At 44.4% G+C, this 20,710-nt stretch overlaps 1 protein-coding gene across 1 annotated transcript in view; it reads right to left on the minus strand.

Annotated features, from left to right (window-relative positions):
- Window positions 1–18,309: 18,309 nt before the first annotated feature.
- GAN (gigaxonin) overlaps window positions 18,310–20,710 on the minus strand; it is a 44,869-nt gene continuing 42,468 nt past the window's right edge. Inside the window, exons 10-11 of the mRNA XM_003791304.2 lie at window positions 18,913–19,022; window positions 18,310–18,825 (exon numbers count right to left, since the gene is read on the minus strand). Of these exons, the coding sequence (XP_003791352.1) occupies window positions 18,644–18,825; window positions 18,913–19,022 (292 nt within the window). The 3' untranslated portion in view covers window positions 18,310–18,643. The remainder of the gene's footprint in view (window positions 18,826–18,912; window positions 19,023–20,710) is intronic.

The following is a 20,710-nucleotide window of genomic DNA, read 5'->3' on the forward strand; positions in this document are numbered from 1 at the left end:
CTATAGGCGCCGAGCCAATTATCTGTTCTTTTGAGACAAAGTTTCACTGTGTCACCCTGGGTAGAGTGCCATGGCATCATAGCTCACAGCAATAATGAACTCTTGGGCTCAAGTGATCTTCTTACCCCAGCCTCTCAAGTAGCTGGGACTACAGGCATCTGCCACAATGCCTGGCTAGTTTTTCTATTTTCAGCAGAGACAGGGTCTTATGCTTGCTCAGTTAAACTCCTGGCTTCAAGAAATCCTCTTGCCTCAGCTTTCCAGAGTACTGGGATTACAGGCGCGAGCCACTGCACCTGGCCTCAAATTGTCTCTTGAAAATAGCGTGATGGAAGATGAGGGGTAAGTCTAGGAAGGTCTGGGTTTCATGGAGGGACTGGATCACTCCCATCTCTAACTTGGTGTCTTGTGACAAGGAACTGGCACTGCAAGTGTTTGTTGATTTAAACATTCATTTATTCATTCTTTCAACAAATATTTATTGAGCGCCTACTGGATATTTTATGAGTAATAGGACCTGGAGAGGGAACAAGACAGACAAGGTCCATGGGCAGAGAAGAGAGACAAAAAGTAAACAAATAAACAAAGATAATAACAGGTCATATCAGCTATCTACTGTTGCATTACAAATATCCCATGATATGTGTCTTAAAATGACCATCATTTGTTTCCTTACAATTCTGCAACATGGGCTGGGCTCAGCTGGGTGGTTCTTTTGCTGGTCTTGGCTGAGGTCACTGCTAGGCCCAGCTGTTGTCAGGTGCCTCCCATCAGGATTGGGGGTTTGGGGTGGCCTCACTCACTTCTGGGGCTTTGGTGTGATTGTCAGCTAGGAGGCCTCTGTATCCGTTTGGTCTCTTCTTGTTGAAATCATCTGGCCTGAGGGCCTCCCTACACAGTGGTCAGATTTCAAGAGAGCCAAAGCCGAACTGCAAGGCCATTCTGGCATTGTGAGTCACAAGATCAGCCCAGAATCAAGCAAAAGAGAGAATTTACTCCCATTTTTTGAGAAGAGTATCTGTAAAAGAATATGGTCCTATTTTTGAGTCCACTAAAGGCCAGGAAACAAATGAACCAGGTGTCAAAGTAAGGCAGAAATCAGAAATTGGGTCTGTAGACATGTTTGCTCAGCCGATATAGTGTTAAGACTAAATTTTTTTGAAAAAACTTATTAACTTGAAATGCAGAAACCGAAGCATTTCACGTAAACCTCCAGATTTTCTAGCTTCTTTGGTTAAATCAGAAGATATGGCCCCCCAGAGCCCAATTTCTGCCTAGCAGCAGAGCATTTGTTGGGCAGGAGCTGTCCCTCCCCGATGTGGCACTGTGGTTGCCTCTCCCTAGGGATTGCTAACACTGAGGCAGAGCACCCACTGCATGAGGACTCTTCAGCAATCATCGTTCTGATGGCAGAGAGCTGGGAGTGAAACCCCGCCCCGACCCACGGCTCTAACAGAACTACAACAGTGAAAATGGACTGGGATGAGCCCAGGTTTGGTTATTGGTGTTTGATATTTCTCCATATCCATCTGCTTCACTTTCGTAACCACTGCGTCCTCCATGGTATTTTCACGGTTAGAGGACCGTGCAGAGATGTTGTCTGTGAAGAGGCAACATTGCTTCTGCTATGCCCTAGAGCATGACAAGCTGGCAGGCAGGGGTGTTAGGGGGAAAGGCACGCAAGTGCCGATGTCCTGAGGTCACAGAGGCCCCCTAGGGCTGGAGGGCGAGCACAGGAAGAAGCTGGTGCTGCTGTGTAAAGGGACACTTCGCAGTGGCTCAGAGACCACATCGCGACAGTTCCTTTTCTTTTTTTTTGGTTTTTGGCTGGGGCTGGGTTTGAACCTGCCACCTCTGGCATATGGGACCAGCGTGTGTTACTCCTTTGAGCCACAGGCGCCGCCCGACAGTTCCATTTTCAAAGCAGTCAGGCAGCAGCAGAGGTTTGAAGCTGCAGAGTGACAGGGGAGCCTTATCAAAGATGCTAGTGACGAGGAATTGGACTGCAAAATGTAGGGACCAGGGCTTGGGGGTGGGTTTTTACAGCAGTTGAGAGGGATCCGTGGAGATTACTGGTGAGGACGGCTCTCACCCTTGCTGCCTGGGCAAGGAGAGGCCACCGGCAACTCAGATGGGCCCAGGTCTTCTGTGGTAGCCTCTGGAAAGCAGAAAGTTTGAACAGCCCAGATCTGGAGAGACTAGGACCAGCAGGCTCTGCCCAAGAGCCCTGGCATGTCTGAAGCAGACATACCATTTCCAAGATGTCTGGAGAAGGGAGGTTCTCGGCCCACTTATGTCCTATTCCTGGGTCCCCTCCAGGTTCATCACATTCATTTCCAGAGGGTAGGGCTGTGGACAGTCCCCATGGCAGTGACAAATGACCACAAACGTTAACGGCTTAAAACACCACGAATGCATCATCTACGGCTCTGGAGGTCAGAATTCAACTCTGGTCTCACTGGATGACAACCAAGGTGTGGGCCGGGCTGTGTTCCTTCCGGAGGCTCTCAGGGTGGGTTTGCTTCCCTGCCTTTCCCAGCTTCTAGAAGTTGCCTGTGTTCTTTGCCCTTCAGCCCTGAATGTGCCAGCCTCTCATATTCCTGCCACACCTCCTGTCTCTCTGATGCTCCTGACTTCCCTTAAGGCCCTCATGGTCACACGAGGCCCCCCTGACAAAAGAGAATCCTCCCCTCCATTTTGAAATCCTTAATTACATCTGCAAAGCCTCTTTTGCCACACCAGGGGACACATTCACTGGTTCTGCCATCAGGATGTGGCTGTATTTAGGGGGCAGGGGCATCATTCCCTCTGCCACAGGGTTGGGCTGTCTCAAGGTTGTCTTCAGGCAGAGGTAAGAACTCCAGGCTCTTCTGCCTGCATCTCTGGAGTCTGTTGGAATGGACAGAGCTTTGTTGGCACTGGTCTCACTGTATGGTATCTAGTGACACAGAGATGGCATGAAGGGTAAGGATGGTTGTAGTGAACATGGGTATCAGACAGACCTGGCTCCAAATCCCAGCTCTTGATTTGGAACAAGTTACTTAATAGCTTGTGACTTTCTCAGAATCTGTTGAGTGAGGGTGATGAAGACCATGTGAGAATATTGTGGGTGTAACCACTTAAGTGCAGAAGCCCTTCCACAGGGCCTGGGGAGAGTAGGTGTTCGATGGATGCTGGCCCTGGGCAGCTTAGAGGATGGGGGTCGGGGCCCCCTCCCTCCTCCATCCAGTGCTGGACACACATGGGCAGTGATGGCAGCTGCTCCCTGGCCATGCTGAAAACTGTTTTCCCTCTCCTGGCCATGGCTGGTAAGTACATCCTGCTGGACAAAAATACTGCCGCCCTTATAGTAAGAGTCCCAGGCTGAGAATTCTCCGGCACCCACCCCTCCTCCAGCCCAGGCAGCTAAGGGTGAGCCAGGGGTCCCTCCCCACCCAGCTGTCTATGCTGGGCAACACAGCTGGCAGCTGTGACAGTGTGCAGAAGCGAGAAGTTTACAACTCCCAGCACTGATGGAGCTCGGAGGCAAAAGTACGATGCCCAGCACGGGCGCTCAATGTGACCAACCGTGGCTCTCAGCACTGCCATGCAGTGACTTGTTCAGTTCTCAGCACCACCCTGTGGCCATGGGCCCCTGCTACTGTCTCTTAGCTAATGGACGACTTAGTGGTGGACACTGAATCTGAACTCAAAGTTGGCTCCAGGACCTGGGCTTTTAACTGGAAGGCAGCTTCCTATTGAATCTAATTTGGCCTAGTGTTGACTCGTGCCAGTAACCTTGGCACTTTGGGAGGCCAAGGTGGGAGGATTGCTTAAGCCAGGAGTTTTTTCTCTAGGAAAAAAAAAAAAACAACAGAGACAGAGTTTTAGAGGCTGGAGTGACATCTTCCAAGGCTCCTTCCAAGTCCCTAATGCCAGGGTTAGGTTTAGGGTGGACACAGGGGATCTCGGCGAATACTGGCTGAGGCACACACCGGTGGGCTGACTCCAGAGCGCCCCCTGAGGGCGTCTCTAACTCACCCCCTGCAGCCTCTCCCTTCTGCTGGCCGCCTACAGGTAACACTGCTTTGGGTATAAAAGTAGATGCCCCATTTCCTCAATTTTACTCCCTATCTTCTATGCCTCACTTTTAAAAATTGAGGTAGAATTCAACCCGTGTAAACCATGCCAGAGGTTCAGCAGTATTTAGTTCACGATGTTGTGTAACTACCACCTCTAGCCAGTTCCAAGTTTTTTTCACCACTTGGAAACCCTGTACCCATTAGCAGTCACTCCTCTTCCTCCTCCCCCCAGCTCTTGGTCACCAGTCATCTACTTTTTGTTCCTGGAGTTTGCCGGTTCTCTGGGCATTTATATAAATGGAATTGTACAGTATGTGGCCTTCTGTGACTGTCTTTTTTCTCTGTACACTGTTAGAGGCTTATCCATGGTGCAACAAGGGTCAGTACTTGACTCCTTAACACAGCTAAGTAATATGCCATGGTAGGTAGGGCCAGACACATTCCGTTTATCCTTTCGTCTGCTGATGGACATCTGGAGTGTTTCCATCTTTTGGCTGATGTGGTTAATGCTATTGTGAACTCATGTACCAAAGTTTGAGTGTCTGTTTTCGCTTTGCTGTTGTGAACACTCATGTACCAGTGTTTGAGTGTGTTTTCACTTCTCTTGGGTATGTATGTACACCTGGAACTCTGGGTCCTGTGGTGCCTTCTTCACAGGGGCAGTACCACTTTACATTTCCACAGTAGTGCGTGAGGGCTCCAGGTTCTCTCTGCTCTCCCCCATAATTATTTTCAGTTTGATTAAAACCCCTTTTCTGGGGGCCAGGTACAGTGGCTTCTATCTGTAATCCTAACAGTCAGGGAGGCCAAGGCAGGTGGATTGCTTGAGCTCAGGAGCTCAAGACCAGGTTGAGCAAGAACAAGACCTCTATCTCTACTAAAAATAGAAAAATTAGCCAGGCATGGGGGCAGGCACCTGTAGTCCCAGCTACTCGGGAGGCTGAGGCAGGAGGCTTGAGCCCAGGAGTTTGAGATTGCTGTGAGCTATGATGCCACTGTACTCTAGCCTGGGCATCAGTGAGGCTGTCTCAAAAACAAAAAAACCCCACATTTTAAAAAGAATGATAGCGTCTTAGAGAGTGATATGGTTATCCTTCATGTTTATAAGCAGAGCTAAGGCACCACTCAACCCAACTCTACTGGTTCAGTTGAAGAAAAGGACTCTTGAAATCCCATGTTGTTGGCAGAGGATTCTTGGGTATAAATCGACGGGATGGAGGTAGGGTGGGATAGGGCAACAGAAGCAGCTGACCCAGCCCTTAGAAGAATCCAGTCTTGTCCATGGCCTTGGAATGGTGGTGAAAGTGAGGAGCACAATCCACTCACACCCCAATCTCAGAGGGCAGAGGTCATATGAATGAACTCCCTAGTTCTCCAGAGAACTATAGTTTTCTTTAAAAAGCTCACTCAGACTTGGTCTTAGTTAAAACAAACAAATACATCTTGGTTTTCAGTAGCTTCTATTCCGATTGAAAGGTGGTATCCTAAGTCAGCCCCTAGACAGCAGCTCTCCCTGGCTGACACTCTGGCATATATCATCTGATGAGCCATCAAGTAAACACCTGAACAGCTTCCCAAAAGCTCTGTCCCCCATCGGGAGAGAGGCTGTGCTATGGCACTGTTATGGGTGTGGATGTCAACACTGGCCTGAATCCCAACTCTGCCATCAGTGCTGGGTTCATGAGTTTGGCAAAGTGACTTAGCAGCGACTCAGTTTTCTCCGCCATAAAATGGAGAGAATAACAGCGCCTTCTTCCCGGAGTTGTCGCGATGAGAAAGTGAGTTAACACACGTGTGGTACTGAAGACAGTCCCATTCCCAGAGCTGTTCAATAAGGGGTTAGGAGTCGCTCTCAGAGTGGTCAGCCAGGTTAGGGATGGTGCCCCCTGGACAGGACAAGATGTGTCCATCTATCTTGGGCACCGGTTTCTGGCTAAGGTTGTGTTTAAACCACGTGTTCCATTGCAACCCTCCCACCTACAAAGATAAGAGAGCTTACAGACTTCAGGGCCTGGCTATGGGAGGAGGAAGAAAGTAAAACCCAATTGCCACACGTTATGCTGCCCTGTGGGATCAAAGATGAATGTTACATTTCTCCTTTTCCACATAATTTCAGGAGTGAGTCTGCAGACTTCACATACACACACTTGCTCTTAACATTATAGAAGGTTCTCCAGGATCTTTGCCTCCTGCTTCAGTAGAGCTCTGCCTTACGTATTTAAAAAATAATTTTTTTTAAAGTAGCACCCACCAGTCTTTGTATGTTTACTGTCTCTGAAGACGGCAGCCAGGGAAAATGACGGAGAGTTCTATTTTCTACAGATGGAATCCTGCAGCACATAACTCAGCCCTCGGCATCAAAGTTCTCAACTCCTCTTATGTCTGTTTTCTCACTCTCTTCTGAGAAAGCAAGTTCAAAACTGTTTTTTGGGAAAAAAGCAATGGAGACTGATGCTGACAGGGATAGGAGAGACCATGCAGTGACGTGCGAGGAGTGTGGCTGTCAAGGACATGTCTTATGTCACCGCTGAGGGTCCAGCAGCTGACAGGCCATTTAAGTTATAAAAAAGACAATATTACACCCATAAATCAAACCAAGCTGTATCAATAACTGATTTAGGAGGAATTGCTCTCAAAATGAGAAACCATCAGAATGCCTTCCCGATCAAATTATTTTATTAGGTTAATTAAACAGCTTAGAGACAATTGATTCATTTTGTTTGATACCCTTCTAGAAAACATCAAGTTTAAATGAACTTCCAATACATAAAACAAAATTACTTTACCATACACAAATTTCAGATCAAAATACAACACTCTGTTTCGGTTTTCTTACAGTTATAAAATCCAGTCGATACAAACTACATAAAAAAGATAAAACACTTTCACTGGTCCTCGGTACAAGAGAACAGCATGACGGCAACGTGTCCCCAAAGCACAGGCCTGGTGCTCGTGAGAAGGGATCGGCCCTATGGTTAGTGACCCCACAATACAAGGAAGCATGTAAACCAAGTGCGTGCTACTGAATTTAAGAAAGTTAACATAGCCTTTTTGCATCAGTATTACTTGTAAACCATAAAGCAACTCTGTAAGAAAGATCACTAATTAAAAATTACTTCTGACTTTGTAAAAGTTCATACCAGCAAAGGAATAGAAAAGTACTCCACAGGACAAATACATTTAGGCCATGGGATGGAGACACTGCAGTGACATCACGTCGGCACAATTTTTCTACTATCCTACTGAATTTGAAGAGTACAATTTTACAAGTTGCAGCCTTCCAGGACTTCAGATATTTTGAATTTCCTATATAACGTCTTTCATTTAGCTTTATGTATTTTCATTGCAAATCCCTGCTTTGCAGGAGTAGGACTTTGTTTAAAGATAACTTTATCACACACAATACAGCCTTATCTCAGTACGTATGTAAGGTGACTCTCAAGTTGCAATTTTATCATCTAATAAACGGTGCAGGATGTAAATTAAAAACCCGTCTGCATGTACCATGTCAGAAAATACAGATATGTTAATTAAACAGAGCTCTGTGTTCAGCGTGATGAATTCTGGTATGGTATTTGTGGACTTTCCCTCATAGTGTTAAAAGCATTGAGATGACAAATCAAGAATGTGCGAAAAACTGGTTCTACACAAGGGTGACAGCCACGTATTTAGGTATCTGGTGCCAGCCCAAGACCAACACTGGCCGTTCTGCTGAGCCAGGGCCCACTGTGAACAGAGAGGCCCTGAGTGTGGGTGAGTACAATTTACCATTCTTGAATTTTCTCTCAGAGTGGAAGACCTATGCCAGTGATAAGACATGGATGAATTTACACGTTTGTGACATGTTATGGGTGGACCTCATTCACAGGTAGGTATAAACATCTTTGTCACCAGCAGCACACAGTGACAGAATGCAGTGTCTGCCACGGAGCAGGATGGGAATGCGGGAGGGTGGGTAAGCGGTGGGGTGCTTGTGTTAAATGGTGACGCTTTTGTTAAATGTACCGATTGCTCAATTGCTGATGCCTGCACAGAACTGGCAGCAATGGTGGTTCAACACTTCTTCTGAAGCCACATTTTTTTTTTAATGGTTGTCACAATTCGGAAATGGTATGACACTAAACAAAAAGAGTATCACTGTGTCACTGGTGACCAGAATGGGAGTAGGAGTGAGGCACCAAACAAAAGCTGTGCTATGAATGAGTTCAATGTGAAAAGAACCCCATGGGCAGAAAAAGCCAGTAATTATTTAGTTAAGTAGGTTTTGCTAAAGAGCCGGTGCTTTTTTCAACTAAAGGCCACTTGATACATCTCCCAGCAAAACAGTATTCCTCTGAGGAATTCAGATTATCTGTCTTCATGTAGAAGGTACCCTATAGGGGAAAGAAGCTGCAACCTACCTACTTTTTTTTTTTTTTTGAGACAGAGTCTCAAGCCATTGCCCTGGGTAGAATGCTGTGGCATCACAGCTCACAGCAACCTCCAACTCTTGGGCTTAAGTGGTTCTCTTGCCTCAGCCTCCCAAAGTAGCTGGGACTACAGGCGCCCGCCACAATGCCCCACTATATTTTTTGGTTGCAGTTGTCATTTTGCTTAGCAGACCCGGGCTGGGTTTGAACCCACCACCCTAGGTTTATGTGGCTGGCACCCTTGCTGAGGGAACTACAGGCACCGCCCTCTAAATTAAAGGTACATGTCTTCATTATTTAACCTACCCAAATTAAAGGTATATGTCTTCATTGTCTTTAAGCTGATGGCACCCTTTGCCCTGTGTGCCAGGATCTGACAGGATTTTTTGTTTTTATAAACGTAAGAGTCAAATGAGTATACGCTAGATTGCTACTAAAAATTTATTTTCTCAAGTTTTGTTTGAAGCAAAAATTCCTTTTGAAGAATAAAATGAGAAGGTGGTCTCTTAGTGTAAACAAGCAGTTCTGATTCCCTATCACCATCTGGAGCGCTGTGTCAGCACTAAATAGGAGAGGTAACGGGCCTCAGTCTGCTCTAGCAAGTGCTAGGGAGAAAGGTCCAGAAGGGAACTCAGGCAGAGACCACCTGTGGTGACTCTGCAGATGGCTGTGGGGCCCCAGCCCATCCGGCCAGGTGACTGTGCGCACAGTTCGGAGCTGGGTGTGAGGTAGTGCATGTGGCCCCAGGGCAGGCCTGCAAGGTACCTGTTCTGGTGACAGTTGCCTAAGGGGCCTCCCAAGCGCAGACCCGGGAGCTGCTGGGCCTAGGTGACAGGTCTGGCTCTCTAGTAAGGCCTGGCTGGGGCTCCCGGAAGAATGACAGCTACTCTGTGGTCTGGGGAACTAGAAGGGCTATCCTCCCACCTTTATATTATTTTGGGGGGATACGTAATTCAAGCAGTTAAAAAAGTCGGCGGGGAAAAGTAAGGGCTAGATGAGGAGGGCAGGTGGGAAGCCGATTGGAAGGAAAGTGTATAAATAAGAGAACTCTTAAAACATGGCCAGAACACACTTCCTCCTGACGGAAATCTCTGAACTCTGAACTGGCAAAGAAAGACATGCCTACCTTGCCAACGACCTGCTTCTCAGAGATCCCATCTAGCGGCACCAGACAAAAGTCAACACTAGTTCAAAGGTCATAGTAGGCAAAGCTGACTTGAGAAACAGGGAGAAGCCACAGGGCTATCCTGAGGCTGAGTGGCCCTGAATTTGATCTGTTACCATGGTGATCACCCATTTCCCCTACTTCTGTGCAGGCATTTAGAAGGTGAGGCTGGGGGTGGTCACAAAGAGGCATACAGAGCAGGAGGCTGGCTCCAGAGCAGACAATAAAATGCGAAGGACTTTCACCTGGGAAGAGGACATGACAAAACCCTGAGAAGAATCAGATCCTTGGAAACTCAACTCAGAGGAAGATGGCAGGGACCATCGGCAAGGCTGCCAATCCCTCGGTGTGGGCAGGGCTAGAGGAGGCCGGCCCCCAGATCCCCTACCCGGGACCCTCTGACGGCAGCCTAGGACAGGCCCAGTGAGGCCCTGCTGGGAAGAACTCGATTTGTGCTCATCAGCTTTCGATTTGTGCTCATCAGCTTTCTTACGTCTGCACAGACACTGAGGAATTTAAAACAGTCATCAACAGCAGGAAGCCCTGTTCTAGTTGACCGCGTGGTTTTAGGACAATCTTTGGAAACAGGAATATTTCTGAAAGTCCTATTAGAATCAAAACACCCAAGTGCAGGTGGTGGAGGAGGCTGTAGCACTGGCCACAGTTGAGAGACTCACCTGGTGACGGGCAGAGAGGACAGAGGGAAGAACAGGCTAGAGAAGGAACAGACTCTTCATCTCAAAAATGAGCTAAAAACTCAAGCACAAACATCATTGTTATTCCTTTTGTACTAAATGTTTTTCACAGAACCTCTGATTTGAAAAGAGCCACACCTGTGAGAAGCTCAGAGCCGGATACTCAGTACTGCAAAACGTACCCACTTCGTCACAAGGCAGGTCTCTTTCAAAGTTGTAGAAGTGACTTATAAAAATCCTGTTGCTATAATTTCTGCTCACTGGCCTGAGCCAGGCTCTGGGTAACACACACATCCACTGGGTTTCGGATTGTCTGTCTGTCCATCCCCCCACCCACGCCCCACTGTCAGCCTTTGACAGCCTCCTGGCTCATTCAGGCCTCTCCGACTGGAGACTGGCAGCTCAAGGGGGTACCTGGGACTGACAGCTCAAGGCAGGGGTGCAGCAGCCGGTCCCCGGCAGCACACAGGCCAGGGGAGAACAGAGCCTTTCTCTGGACCCCAGGGCCCCGATCCACAGCTAGCTTAAACTAGGGTTTCTAATAGGCCCCTCACTTTGCCTTTTCCTTTTGTGTCTTTTTTGAACCTAAACAGAAGACTTTCCATTCTGCCATTAGACTGCAAAGAGCATTACAGACCCTGTCGCCTGACACGACCCTGGTGGGCACGTTTCTCTGCCTGCTGTGTTTTTATACAAGTTATTGGAAAGGGTTCAACAAGAGGCTGTTGGAGAACCTCCCTCCCAAGAGACGCAGCTCCATTCTGGCCAGCAGCCCTGGGCCTGACCGCGCACCCTGTTTCTAAGTCCTCTGTTACACCCCAGCACGGCTTCCTCTTCTTACTCACAAAGACATCAAGAATGACTTTACCAAATGACTTAATGCAATCCAGACAAACTGGACACATGGTATACTGCTACCTCCAAATGGAAAGAAGTCATGTTATAGAAGGATTGAGTAGTTCACTTTTTAAGCTTCTTCATTTGAAGGTAAAAAAGTTCTTTACACACACATACACACACACGCACATGCGTGGACACATGCACAAGTACTTCTAACACAAATTTGTTTGTTTGTTTTTAAGTTTCAATAACATCCAAGTTAAGAAAGCATAGTGTAGGTCTCCTGATCTCAAATAGAGACCTGGAAAATATCTAGTTCATAGTTTATTTAACTAATATAGACTACCGCTACCTTTGTTATTTTAGCAAAACAAAAGAAAAATCTAACTTTGGTAAAGTGTTTACAGTATTAGAGAATTCACTGCCAAGCTCTGAATAGAGTTACTTATAACAACTACACATATTCCAAACACATGCTTTGGGATATTTCAGCTACCTAGAATTAGAATCCAGAAAACAAATAATTTCATCAACACAGTCCCTGCATACTGTGTGGCTGCAGACGTGAGGACCACGAGGGCTGAAGGCCAGGGACACTCGGCAGACAGCCCCAGCCCCACCCCCACTGTGTGCAAGGTACTGTCTCTTCTTTGAGGAAGAGCCTGAGCCTCTGGGTTAGAGCTCTGCAAACTCACAGAGCAGGAAGTGGCAGAATCTTCAACCAAGATTCGCCTGACACCAAATTCTGTGTTCTCAACCACTGGGTTCACTCAGGAAAAGTATATAAAATATTTCCAGATGATCGCCTCAAAATTAATAGAAATAAGAATACTTGGGGTTTAAGTTAAAGGGGTAACCCTCAGTTCTCATGGAAACCACTTCCAGGAACTGCCTAGTGTCCTGCTACGACCTCTACAAGGTGCTAACAGTGTTGTCCCTGGAGGAGAGGCTTTGCCATTCTACTGTCAGGACCAAGTCCTCTACTCCGAAAAGCACGAGCATAAAATTAAACCTCAGTCATGGAGAAGGACAGGGTGGCTGGGACACTCGCCATGTGTGCAGCTCTGCGCGGTTCCCTGGACCTCAGCTCCACACCTGGGAAGCACTTCCAGTGCTCACTTCTAAGGACCCAGGTCACCAGAACTAAACAGAAGAGGAAACTGGGAACAACAAGAGATTTTCACCCAAACAAAAGATTCTGGGGAAACAACAGCACCTTATAGAAAATGAAAAAATAGTAGCCTGAAGCATCTAAATTCCAAACATGGAGTCATATTACAGATAGACACGTTTTCCTGTCTGTTCTAACAAGGATGGAAACTAAGCCCTCTATTTTACACAGCAGTGGTGTTTAATTATACTACTTTTCTGCCTTAAGAAAACATAGCCTTTTAAAGATGCTTTAAAGTTCAAGTTGAGTTTCAAGTAATCACTTTGCAGCAGCTCTAGGAGAATTATTGTTCCTCCTGATTAAAAGTGCCTATTTTTAAAGAAGTAGTAAAATGGAAAATAGGCCTTAGAGAATTGTATTCCTCAAGGCCACTTGCCGCTTACCGCCTGCTTCCAGGCTTTTTGTTAAAGAATAGAATGTGTTGAATTCTTCTAGCTGGCAGGGGATCAAGCACAACACTACAGAATGAGGTAGCTGAGAACAGTTTTTCCTATAAACACAAAGAACAAGGGAATAAATGCATGTACTTCTCATCCAATTAAACAGGAAACATGATAACACAAGTTACTATACTTGTATTTAATCCAAGTTCTCGGGTAAAACTGGAAGAAATTTAACCCAAGCTTGGAAGGTATACCTTATTTGCAACTGATAAGTAAAAGCAATAAAAATAAGGCACCTAAGCCTACTATTTGTACTGAAATGCTAAAAACAAGGTACTAATAAATGTAATTCACCCATCAGAAGTTAAGATGAACCCACATTTACTTGGGAATGGAAGTATGTGAAAGGGCCATTTATTTCCATGGCTCCTGTTAACTGGCTAATCTCCACTTCATCTTGGGCAGTATGTCCCCAGCCTCTGCCGGCTCTCAATGTCTTCTACTCATAGCTTCTCTAATTCAACTTACAGCGGAAGAATCTACACTTCACAGTTTGCTCTGTTGAGCCAGGAGGACATCAACATCAAAATTGATGACTGGGCCAGCTTGCAGTCAAATGGCAAGTGAAAAAGAGAGGGCAACAGACATTTCTGACTGTTAGATATCTGATTTCCTAAGAAAGGGAAGGAGTTTAAAACTCCAATCACTGATAGAACTGAAAAGGAACAAACTTTCCTTAACTGTATGCATTAGACTGAAAAATCTGGAAGTATCCATCATACGTCACATAAATGAAACTATTACAATACACTGTTGAGATAAGTTTAAAATTGAAATATTGAAAGTACTTCTGAAAAATACAAAACCTTAGCAAATTTTACCAGCTGACTTTGAAGAATACAGACGCGTCTACATTCAACAATACTGAGACTGAACTGTCAGTAGGTGAGACATACTCAACCCAAGTTCACGTTTTTCTCAAATATGGGCAAGTGGGCATTTCTCATCCTTACACCATGAATTTAATCTCTAAATCAGCTGTAAAAGTTCTTCAGGCATTTTTAAAAAGCTAGCAAAATACTTTCTTCATATCTAAGACACAGATTCTTCTCCCTTACTGATTACATGGAAAGTATAAATGAAGCTTCAGCTCTTTGACAGTAAAAACAGCTTCCTTTTCAAACAAAACACTTACTTCAAGTTATGGTCTAGTAGGCTGACTGGTGAATTGAAAATCCAAAGTTCTGGCTTCTGCTTTCGGCTGACTCACGTCTCAAGTGAGAAGCCTGCTCTCTTCGACGGGGAGAGCGCCTCACCTGTCCCATAAAGGTGAGGATCAAAGCATTATGTCCTAGAAAAGATTTTTGAGCCTCATATAAAAAGCAATAAATAAACCTCAACGTTAAACATGACAAACACGAACATTACTAAGTACAGGGTCTTGAAGATCAGACCGCACACATGGAGACCACGGGCTTGTGCGTCTTAGAGATCAGGCACTTGGCATTTTTATTCTGTGCGAGTGTCCCACACCTCACGGGAGGCCCAGCACACCTGTGCACAGAGCCACTCATTTAAAATCCAGCAAAATGGTCACTCTGGGAGATCACTTTTTAATCCAGGGAAGAACATTCATTTGATCACAAGGATCAAACGTTGTCAAACATCTCCTGACTGCTCTCTATGTGCGAGCAGTGAGACTGGCAGGTGACAAAGACAGGGCCCTGCCTATTCCCTCAGTGACATCTGCCTCATTGTCAGGCTCCAGGAACCACAGGCACAATTCCCAGGAGGTGGTCTGGATACCTGCTTTGGCGATCGGGGGCAGCTTGGCTACACTGGCCTCATCTTGTCCCACTGGCTTCTCAGGCCCCCACAGTGCTCCTTCCACTGAGTGTTTTTCAGGGTGGGGGTGGCCCAGCATCTTTAAGTCGATACAATGAAAGGGCCACCTCAGTCTTCCCCCAAATAATCCAGTGTCTTCATCTGACCACAGAGGGCCTCTTTACAGAAAACCAACACCGTGGAAGGTAACGCTGCTGTGTTTCCAGGCGGACATTTTAGAGCCCCAGGTTTGGTACACTCAATGTACCAAGGGCGCCCTAATGCACCAAGGACACTAAGCTACTTCTCTGGAAACCTCCCTCCCCTCCCAAGGGGAGCTCAGGTGGGAGGCAGGGACAGTTCTGTTTGTACCATGTCAGCACAAAGAATGAGTTTCCTGTGCACAGCCTAGGGAAACCCTTACTTATAAAAAATTATAAAAGTGATACTTCCAACCCATCAATGAAGGAAGTATCATCATTAAAGTGGTAGTGCAATATAAGAGAACACTTCCTTGCAAACAATCCACCACCTGACATTCCCCCAAACATGCTTTTTCACTTGTTACACAGTTTGAAAAAAGCCTACTGTTGGCTATCGACTCCTCACAGCAATGAAATACTCAATGAATTCAGGAATTTCTGAGGCCAAATCTTTACAGTATACCAGCTGTGAGTTGGTAAACACTGTTTTTAACACTGCTAACGAGGAGAAATGCAAACACCAAGTAAAACTTATTATAAATTACAAATATTTCAATATTTACACTCAATATGAGTTTAACACAGTAGTATAAACAGAAGGTCAACAGGCTCAAGAATTTATCTGAAGCACCAGGAGATAGTAATACAAGTAGTGTGAAACTACAACCCGGAACGTAAACACACGTGAGCACAGGCATCAGTCACACCACACACGTGCACACACTTACACACGCATGCACGCACACACACTCCTCTCTCATGCTTCTCCTCACAGATACAAGCACAATCAAAAACAAAAACTCTACTTCATTTTAATTTCAATACTTAGATCTTTGAAAAATCTATATTTGGATGTATTAAACAAAGAAACAAACAAACAAACCTGTTTTAGACTGTAGCCTAAGAGGGATCCTTTAAATACTCACTTACTCTATCTAACCTGAGACAATTTTTCTTCTGAAAATAAATTGCACTTCCCCCACAGATACATTTGTATTTAAAAATTTTAAGACCTATCCTAAGCCATCAACTCAACATCCACCTGGTATAAGTGCCTTACAAAGAAGTATCAAAAAATTATCAAGAAATGATGTTTCAAAGCATAAGCGGAATGAATGGTAAAACACAAACCTGCATGAAATAAGTTAAAATTTATTTCACAATACTGAAATAACTGCAATTTACAAAAAAGTCATAATTTTGGAACATAAGAAAGTACATGCCTATGCTTCAACACAATATTTCATATTTATATATAGTAAAATAAGTTTGGCACTTAGCAGCTTTTGTTGATTATTGCATCCCATATTATGTGGCAAATTTATTTTATAAAAGATTATCTAATTTTTTTAGCTACAGTGTCAATGAAATGAATTAAAAAAAATTTTTTTATAAAATGAATTTACCGAGTCATGCAGGTACTGATAATATTTTAATAGGAACCCATTCATTCCCAAATAATGAACTGTCTCCTTGGAGAGGTCTGGCATAAACTGGAAAAAAATTCAAATGTCATAAATTTAAAAAAGGGAATTGCTGACTATCATGGCTTTGATAGGAGGACAGTTTCTACTTTACCGTCCCCAGTGGTAGCTGCTGAATGCTGAGGCTCTATTCTGTACAGCTGCAGTCCTTAACCCCCAGGCCAAGGGCTGGTACCTCCTCTTAGGAACTGGGCTACACAGCGAGTGGTGAGCAGGCCAGGGACGCTCCATCTGTATTTACAGCCGCTCGTCCAGTGCCCCCCATCACTCCCATCCCTGCCTGAGCTCTGCCTCCTGTCAGATCCTAGCCCTTCCCCACCCCATGAAAACTGTCTTCTATGAAACCTGTCCCACGTGTGAAAAAAGCTGGGGACCACTGCTGTACAGGACGTTTCATCAGACAAAATTTTTAGTAATTTGTTTCCTGTAAAAATAATATCTAGTAGTAAAAAGTAAAATCTCTCTTTGCAGAGGTCACATAGCTTGCTTTGACTAAAAGATACCCCAAAGTATCACTGGGAAAATGTACACACCATGGCTGACTGGTACCCAACGAACTCCAAGCCTAGCTTTGACGGACATATCAAATTTGACTGAATTACATGGCAGGCACATGCGGCCTATTGCCTCTAGTATATGTGATTAAAAACTTTAAACTTTCTCTTACCAAACATCTGTTGGCCAGCATAAAGAGTTAATGTGGCACACACAATATTCTTTAGAACTCCCCCGACCCTGTGCCCCTGGCACAGCCTCTTTTACCAATGTCCGTAGCACTGCACTGACTCCCAGAGGGACAGGAAAAACTGCAGCTAGGACGTCACCCTTTCCCATGTGCACAGGTGGGAAAACATAAGCGATGTTTCCAAGGCATGTTAATAGCACACAGACATTCCATAGAGAAAGTTTCTAGGAGTTCCTGTTCTCAAGTAAGGACACATTTATAAATCATAAAGACAAAATGCTGCTTCTTGTAGCCATACTCACAGAGGAAAAAAAAGCTATAGAAAACAATTAAAAATGAAGTACTCTATATTAAATGACTTAGAAATTTGTTATTGCATAAAATTCAAATCAGGAAGTAATTAAGCGTTTTGAAGTCCCCGATTTCATACTATGGTGGCATAATTTGAATGGAAAACAAAATATTTTACAAGATAACTTCTACTACTAAAAGGCTTTTTTTCTCCCATTGAGAAGTAGGGCAGAGTGGGTTGAGGTGGGAGTGAGAGGAAAGGAGGGAAAAAGGAAAAGACGGATTTGTTCTTCTATTAACAGAATAAAATTAAATTGAGGTAGTTTATTCTACCAGCCAAACTTTACTCGTAACATAATTTGTCTAAAACTTACTAGTGAATAGCACTGGGAAAATTCTATTACAAACACAAGATCCTTAACACTGACTCTCATTCTAAGACAAGTTTTTAAATCCTAAACAGTAGTAAACAAGACTTAGTGTGCTTTCAGACAGATTAAGAAGTTTTTGATCCCTATATATTTTTGTCTGAACAGTTTTTGTTTCTTTTTTTAAGTGATAGCAGACATACATTATTTGTCTGACTCAGGACTTCCTTTTATATAATCTCCTACTCACTAATATCCTCTTACTTATCAAACGGCTTTGATCAACTGAAAAGGAAGAATGGCACTGCATGAGACTCTTCACAACTCCCCAAGTGCCACCCTGGCAACGATGGCATGACACATCACAATCTAAATTAACAAAGAAGTTGGCAACTTCCTGTAATTTCACATGAGGGCTGCAACCTGACACATCAATTGACTGAAACTTTATGTTAGAAAAGAGAAATGTTATCTTCATTTCATCATATAATAGTTTTAAAAACATTCTTAGGACAGAGTATTAGTAATAAATGGAGACTAACTGGCATATAGTCCGATCTAACATTTTAGGCACAAATCTTACTCTGTTAGACAGGGTTAGGCATGATACACCCTTCCGAGTGCAGTAGGAAAGCAATCTTGGCATGTCTGGATATGTTGACTTGCATATATGGATTTTTCTGTTTGTTTACCAAAGCCACATATTTGAACACAGCAGTGAGTCAGATACGAGTTCCCTGTAGGGAAAATGCACCTTAGTGGTTTAACTTCAATATTTTACATGATACCCATTCCCGCTCCCTTTTCCTGTCGATAGCCTCCATTGTGTACAGACAGACACATCTAATTGGAGGAACTGATTCCTCCCAGGGAGTTTGTCAATAGTTATGTGTTCCCCCAAAGAGGAGCTGAAGCTCAAGCTTGTAAGCATCACAAAATCACCAAAGAGTTACCACCCCACAGCCCAGCACAGAGAGAGTTTCAGCTGCCATCTGTTCTTCCTTACGTAAAGCTAGGTTAGGGTGCTCCTGCGTCAGGATCTCGCTCCCTGCCCCGCTTCCTCTTCAAGGTGAATGAACACGAATACGGAATAAGCCTTGCTGAAGCTGCAGGCGGAAAAGCTTGCAATTTGCAATACGTAAGGCTGCACACCCGGTGCGGCGAAGGTCAGATGGAAGGAGCGGTTTAGTGTGGTGCCAGGTTCCCGTGCTTCTTTTAAACTCACGCACGTAATCATAATTGGTACCTGAACCACAAAAATAAGCAAAGGTGAAACAACGCGCCTTCAAATCACCTGCAAACCAGCTCAAAAAAAAATCACTGTAACTCTTACCTGTATCGAGATCTCCAATAACATAAATACTGGCTCCTATTGGTACTGCTCCATAGACAAAAGAGGAACTGGCAGGGATGCATAAAGTCTGGTCATTAAGATAAATCCACCTGGAAACAAAGCCAACAAACATGACTGAGAAAATCAAAAGGAGGACGACAGCATCTAGGAAGACTGAGATGACAACGGATGGGAAGACACCCACAGTTCTGGGCACCGCGCCAGTCTCGACCCCCACACTCACTGCCAGGGAACCACCGATGTGCTCCCTTGTCACTATGGATATTAATTTTGCCCATGCTAGAATGAAAGGGATGCTGAATCATAAGGAGGATGCACTTTCCAACCTGCCTCTTTTGCTCAGAACAAGGTCTCTGTGATTCACCCACGACAGTGCTTGCATCAGTCACTTGCTTTTTCCTGCTCAGCAGTATCCGTTACGTGCACGAACATGCCTGTTATGCACTCACCTGCTGGCATTCATGTGCGTAGCTTCCTGTTCTGGGCCGCAGTGAATGAAGCTGTTGTGGACATTTTGGGGCAAGTCTTTTTTTTTTTTTTTTTGAGACGGAGCCTCAAGCTATCCCCCTGGGTAGAGTGCCATGGCATCACGCTCACAGCAACCTCCAACTCGGGGCAAGTCTTTTCTGTGGACTTATGTTATGGAATTGCTGGGTCATATGGTAAGGATATATCCTCCTTGATAAGAAAACACTCCATTGCTTTCCAAAGGGTTGTGCACCATTTTGCATTCCAATTAGCAATGTACGATGAGGATTCCAATTATTTGCTGTTACCGTCAGCTCTTAGGATTGTCAACCCTGTTGATTTTAGCCATATTAATGGTGTGGACTTCCCTGAAATCTAATCATGTTGAACATCTCTGCATGTGTTCATTGGTCATTTTATATATTTTCTTTTGTGAAATGTCTGTTCTAAGTTGTGCTCATTTAAAAAATTGAGTCTACTGTCATATTACTGTATTGCAAAATTCTTCATATTGTGTGGATACAAGTCCTTTGTTAGATACACATCCATGTGTTATGAATTTTTTTCTCTCCAGGATGTAGGCCGCCTATTTATTTTCTTAATAACATCTTTTGAAGAAAAGTTCCTAACTTTGATGAATTTCAACATATCCTTTATTTTTACAGTCATGATTTCTGTGTCCTTCTAGGAAATCTTTGCTACCCCAATGTTATAAAGATTTTTCTCTTATGTTCTCTTCTGGAAATTTTATGGTTTTAGCTTTTACACTTAGGTCCAGGACACATTTCAAATTAATTTTTGTGTATGCTGTGAGTCACAGTTCACTTTCTCCAGACAGACAGCTAGTTGTTCCAGCACTATTTGCTGAAGGCTTTTCTTTCCCAACTAAATTGCCTTGGCATCTCTGTTGAAAATCAATTTAATAATCACTAAAAGGATTCAGGGCTCCATGAAGAAGTGGTTGATTCCAGAACTGAGGCAGAGAAAATACAAGAAGACCCTGGACCACCTCTTGCTGCCAGACAAGAAGTGCTTAAAGAAGGAGGGGTGTGCCATAGGAGCCAATATGAACAGCCCTGTTTATGAATAGCCAATACAAATGACCAAGGCTAGAACAATCTGAGCTAGGAAATAATGACAGTATTGGATTTGTAACTCAGAGGATAAAATAAATAATCACAAATATATCTGTAAAAATTATATATATTATATATATATATATATATATTTGAGATAGTCTCACTCTGTTGCCTCAGGCTAGAATGCAATGGAGTTTTAGCTCAGAGCAACCCCAAACTGCTCGGCTCAA

This window comes from Otolemur garnettii, unplaced genomic scaffold, assembly GCF_000181295.1.
Source record: "Otolemur garnettii isolate 467f Iridium unplaced genomic scaffold, OtoGar3 scaffold00047, whole genome shotgun sequence".
NCBI classification, from domain to species: domain Eukaryota; kingdom Metazoa; phylum Chordata; class Mammalia; order Primates; family Galagidae; genus Otolemur; species Otolemur garnettii.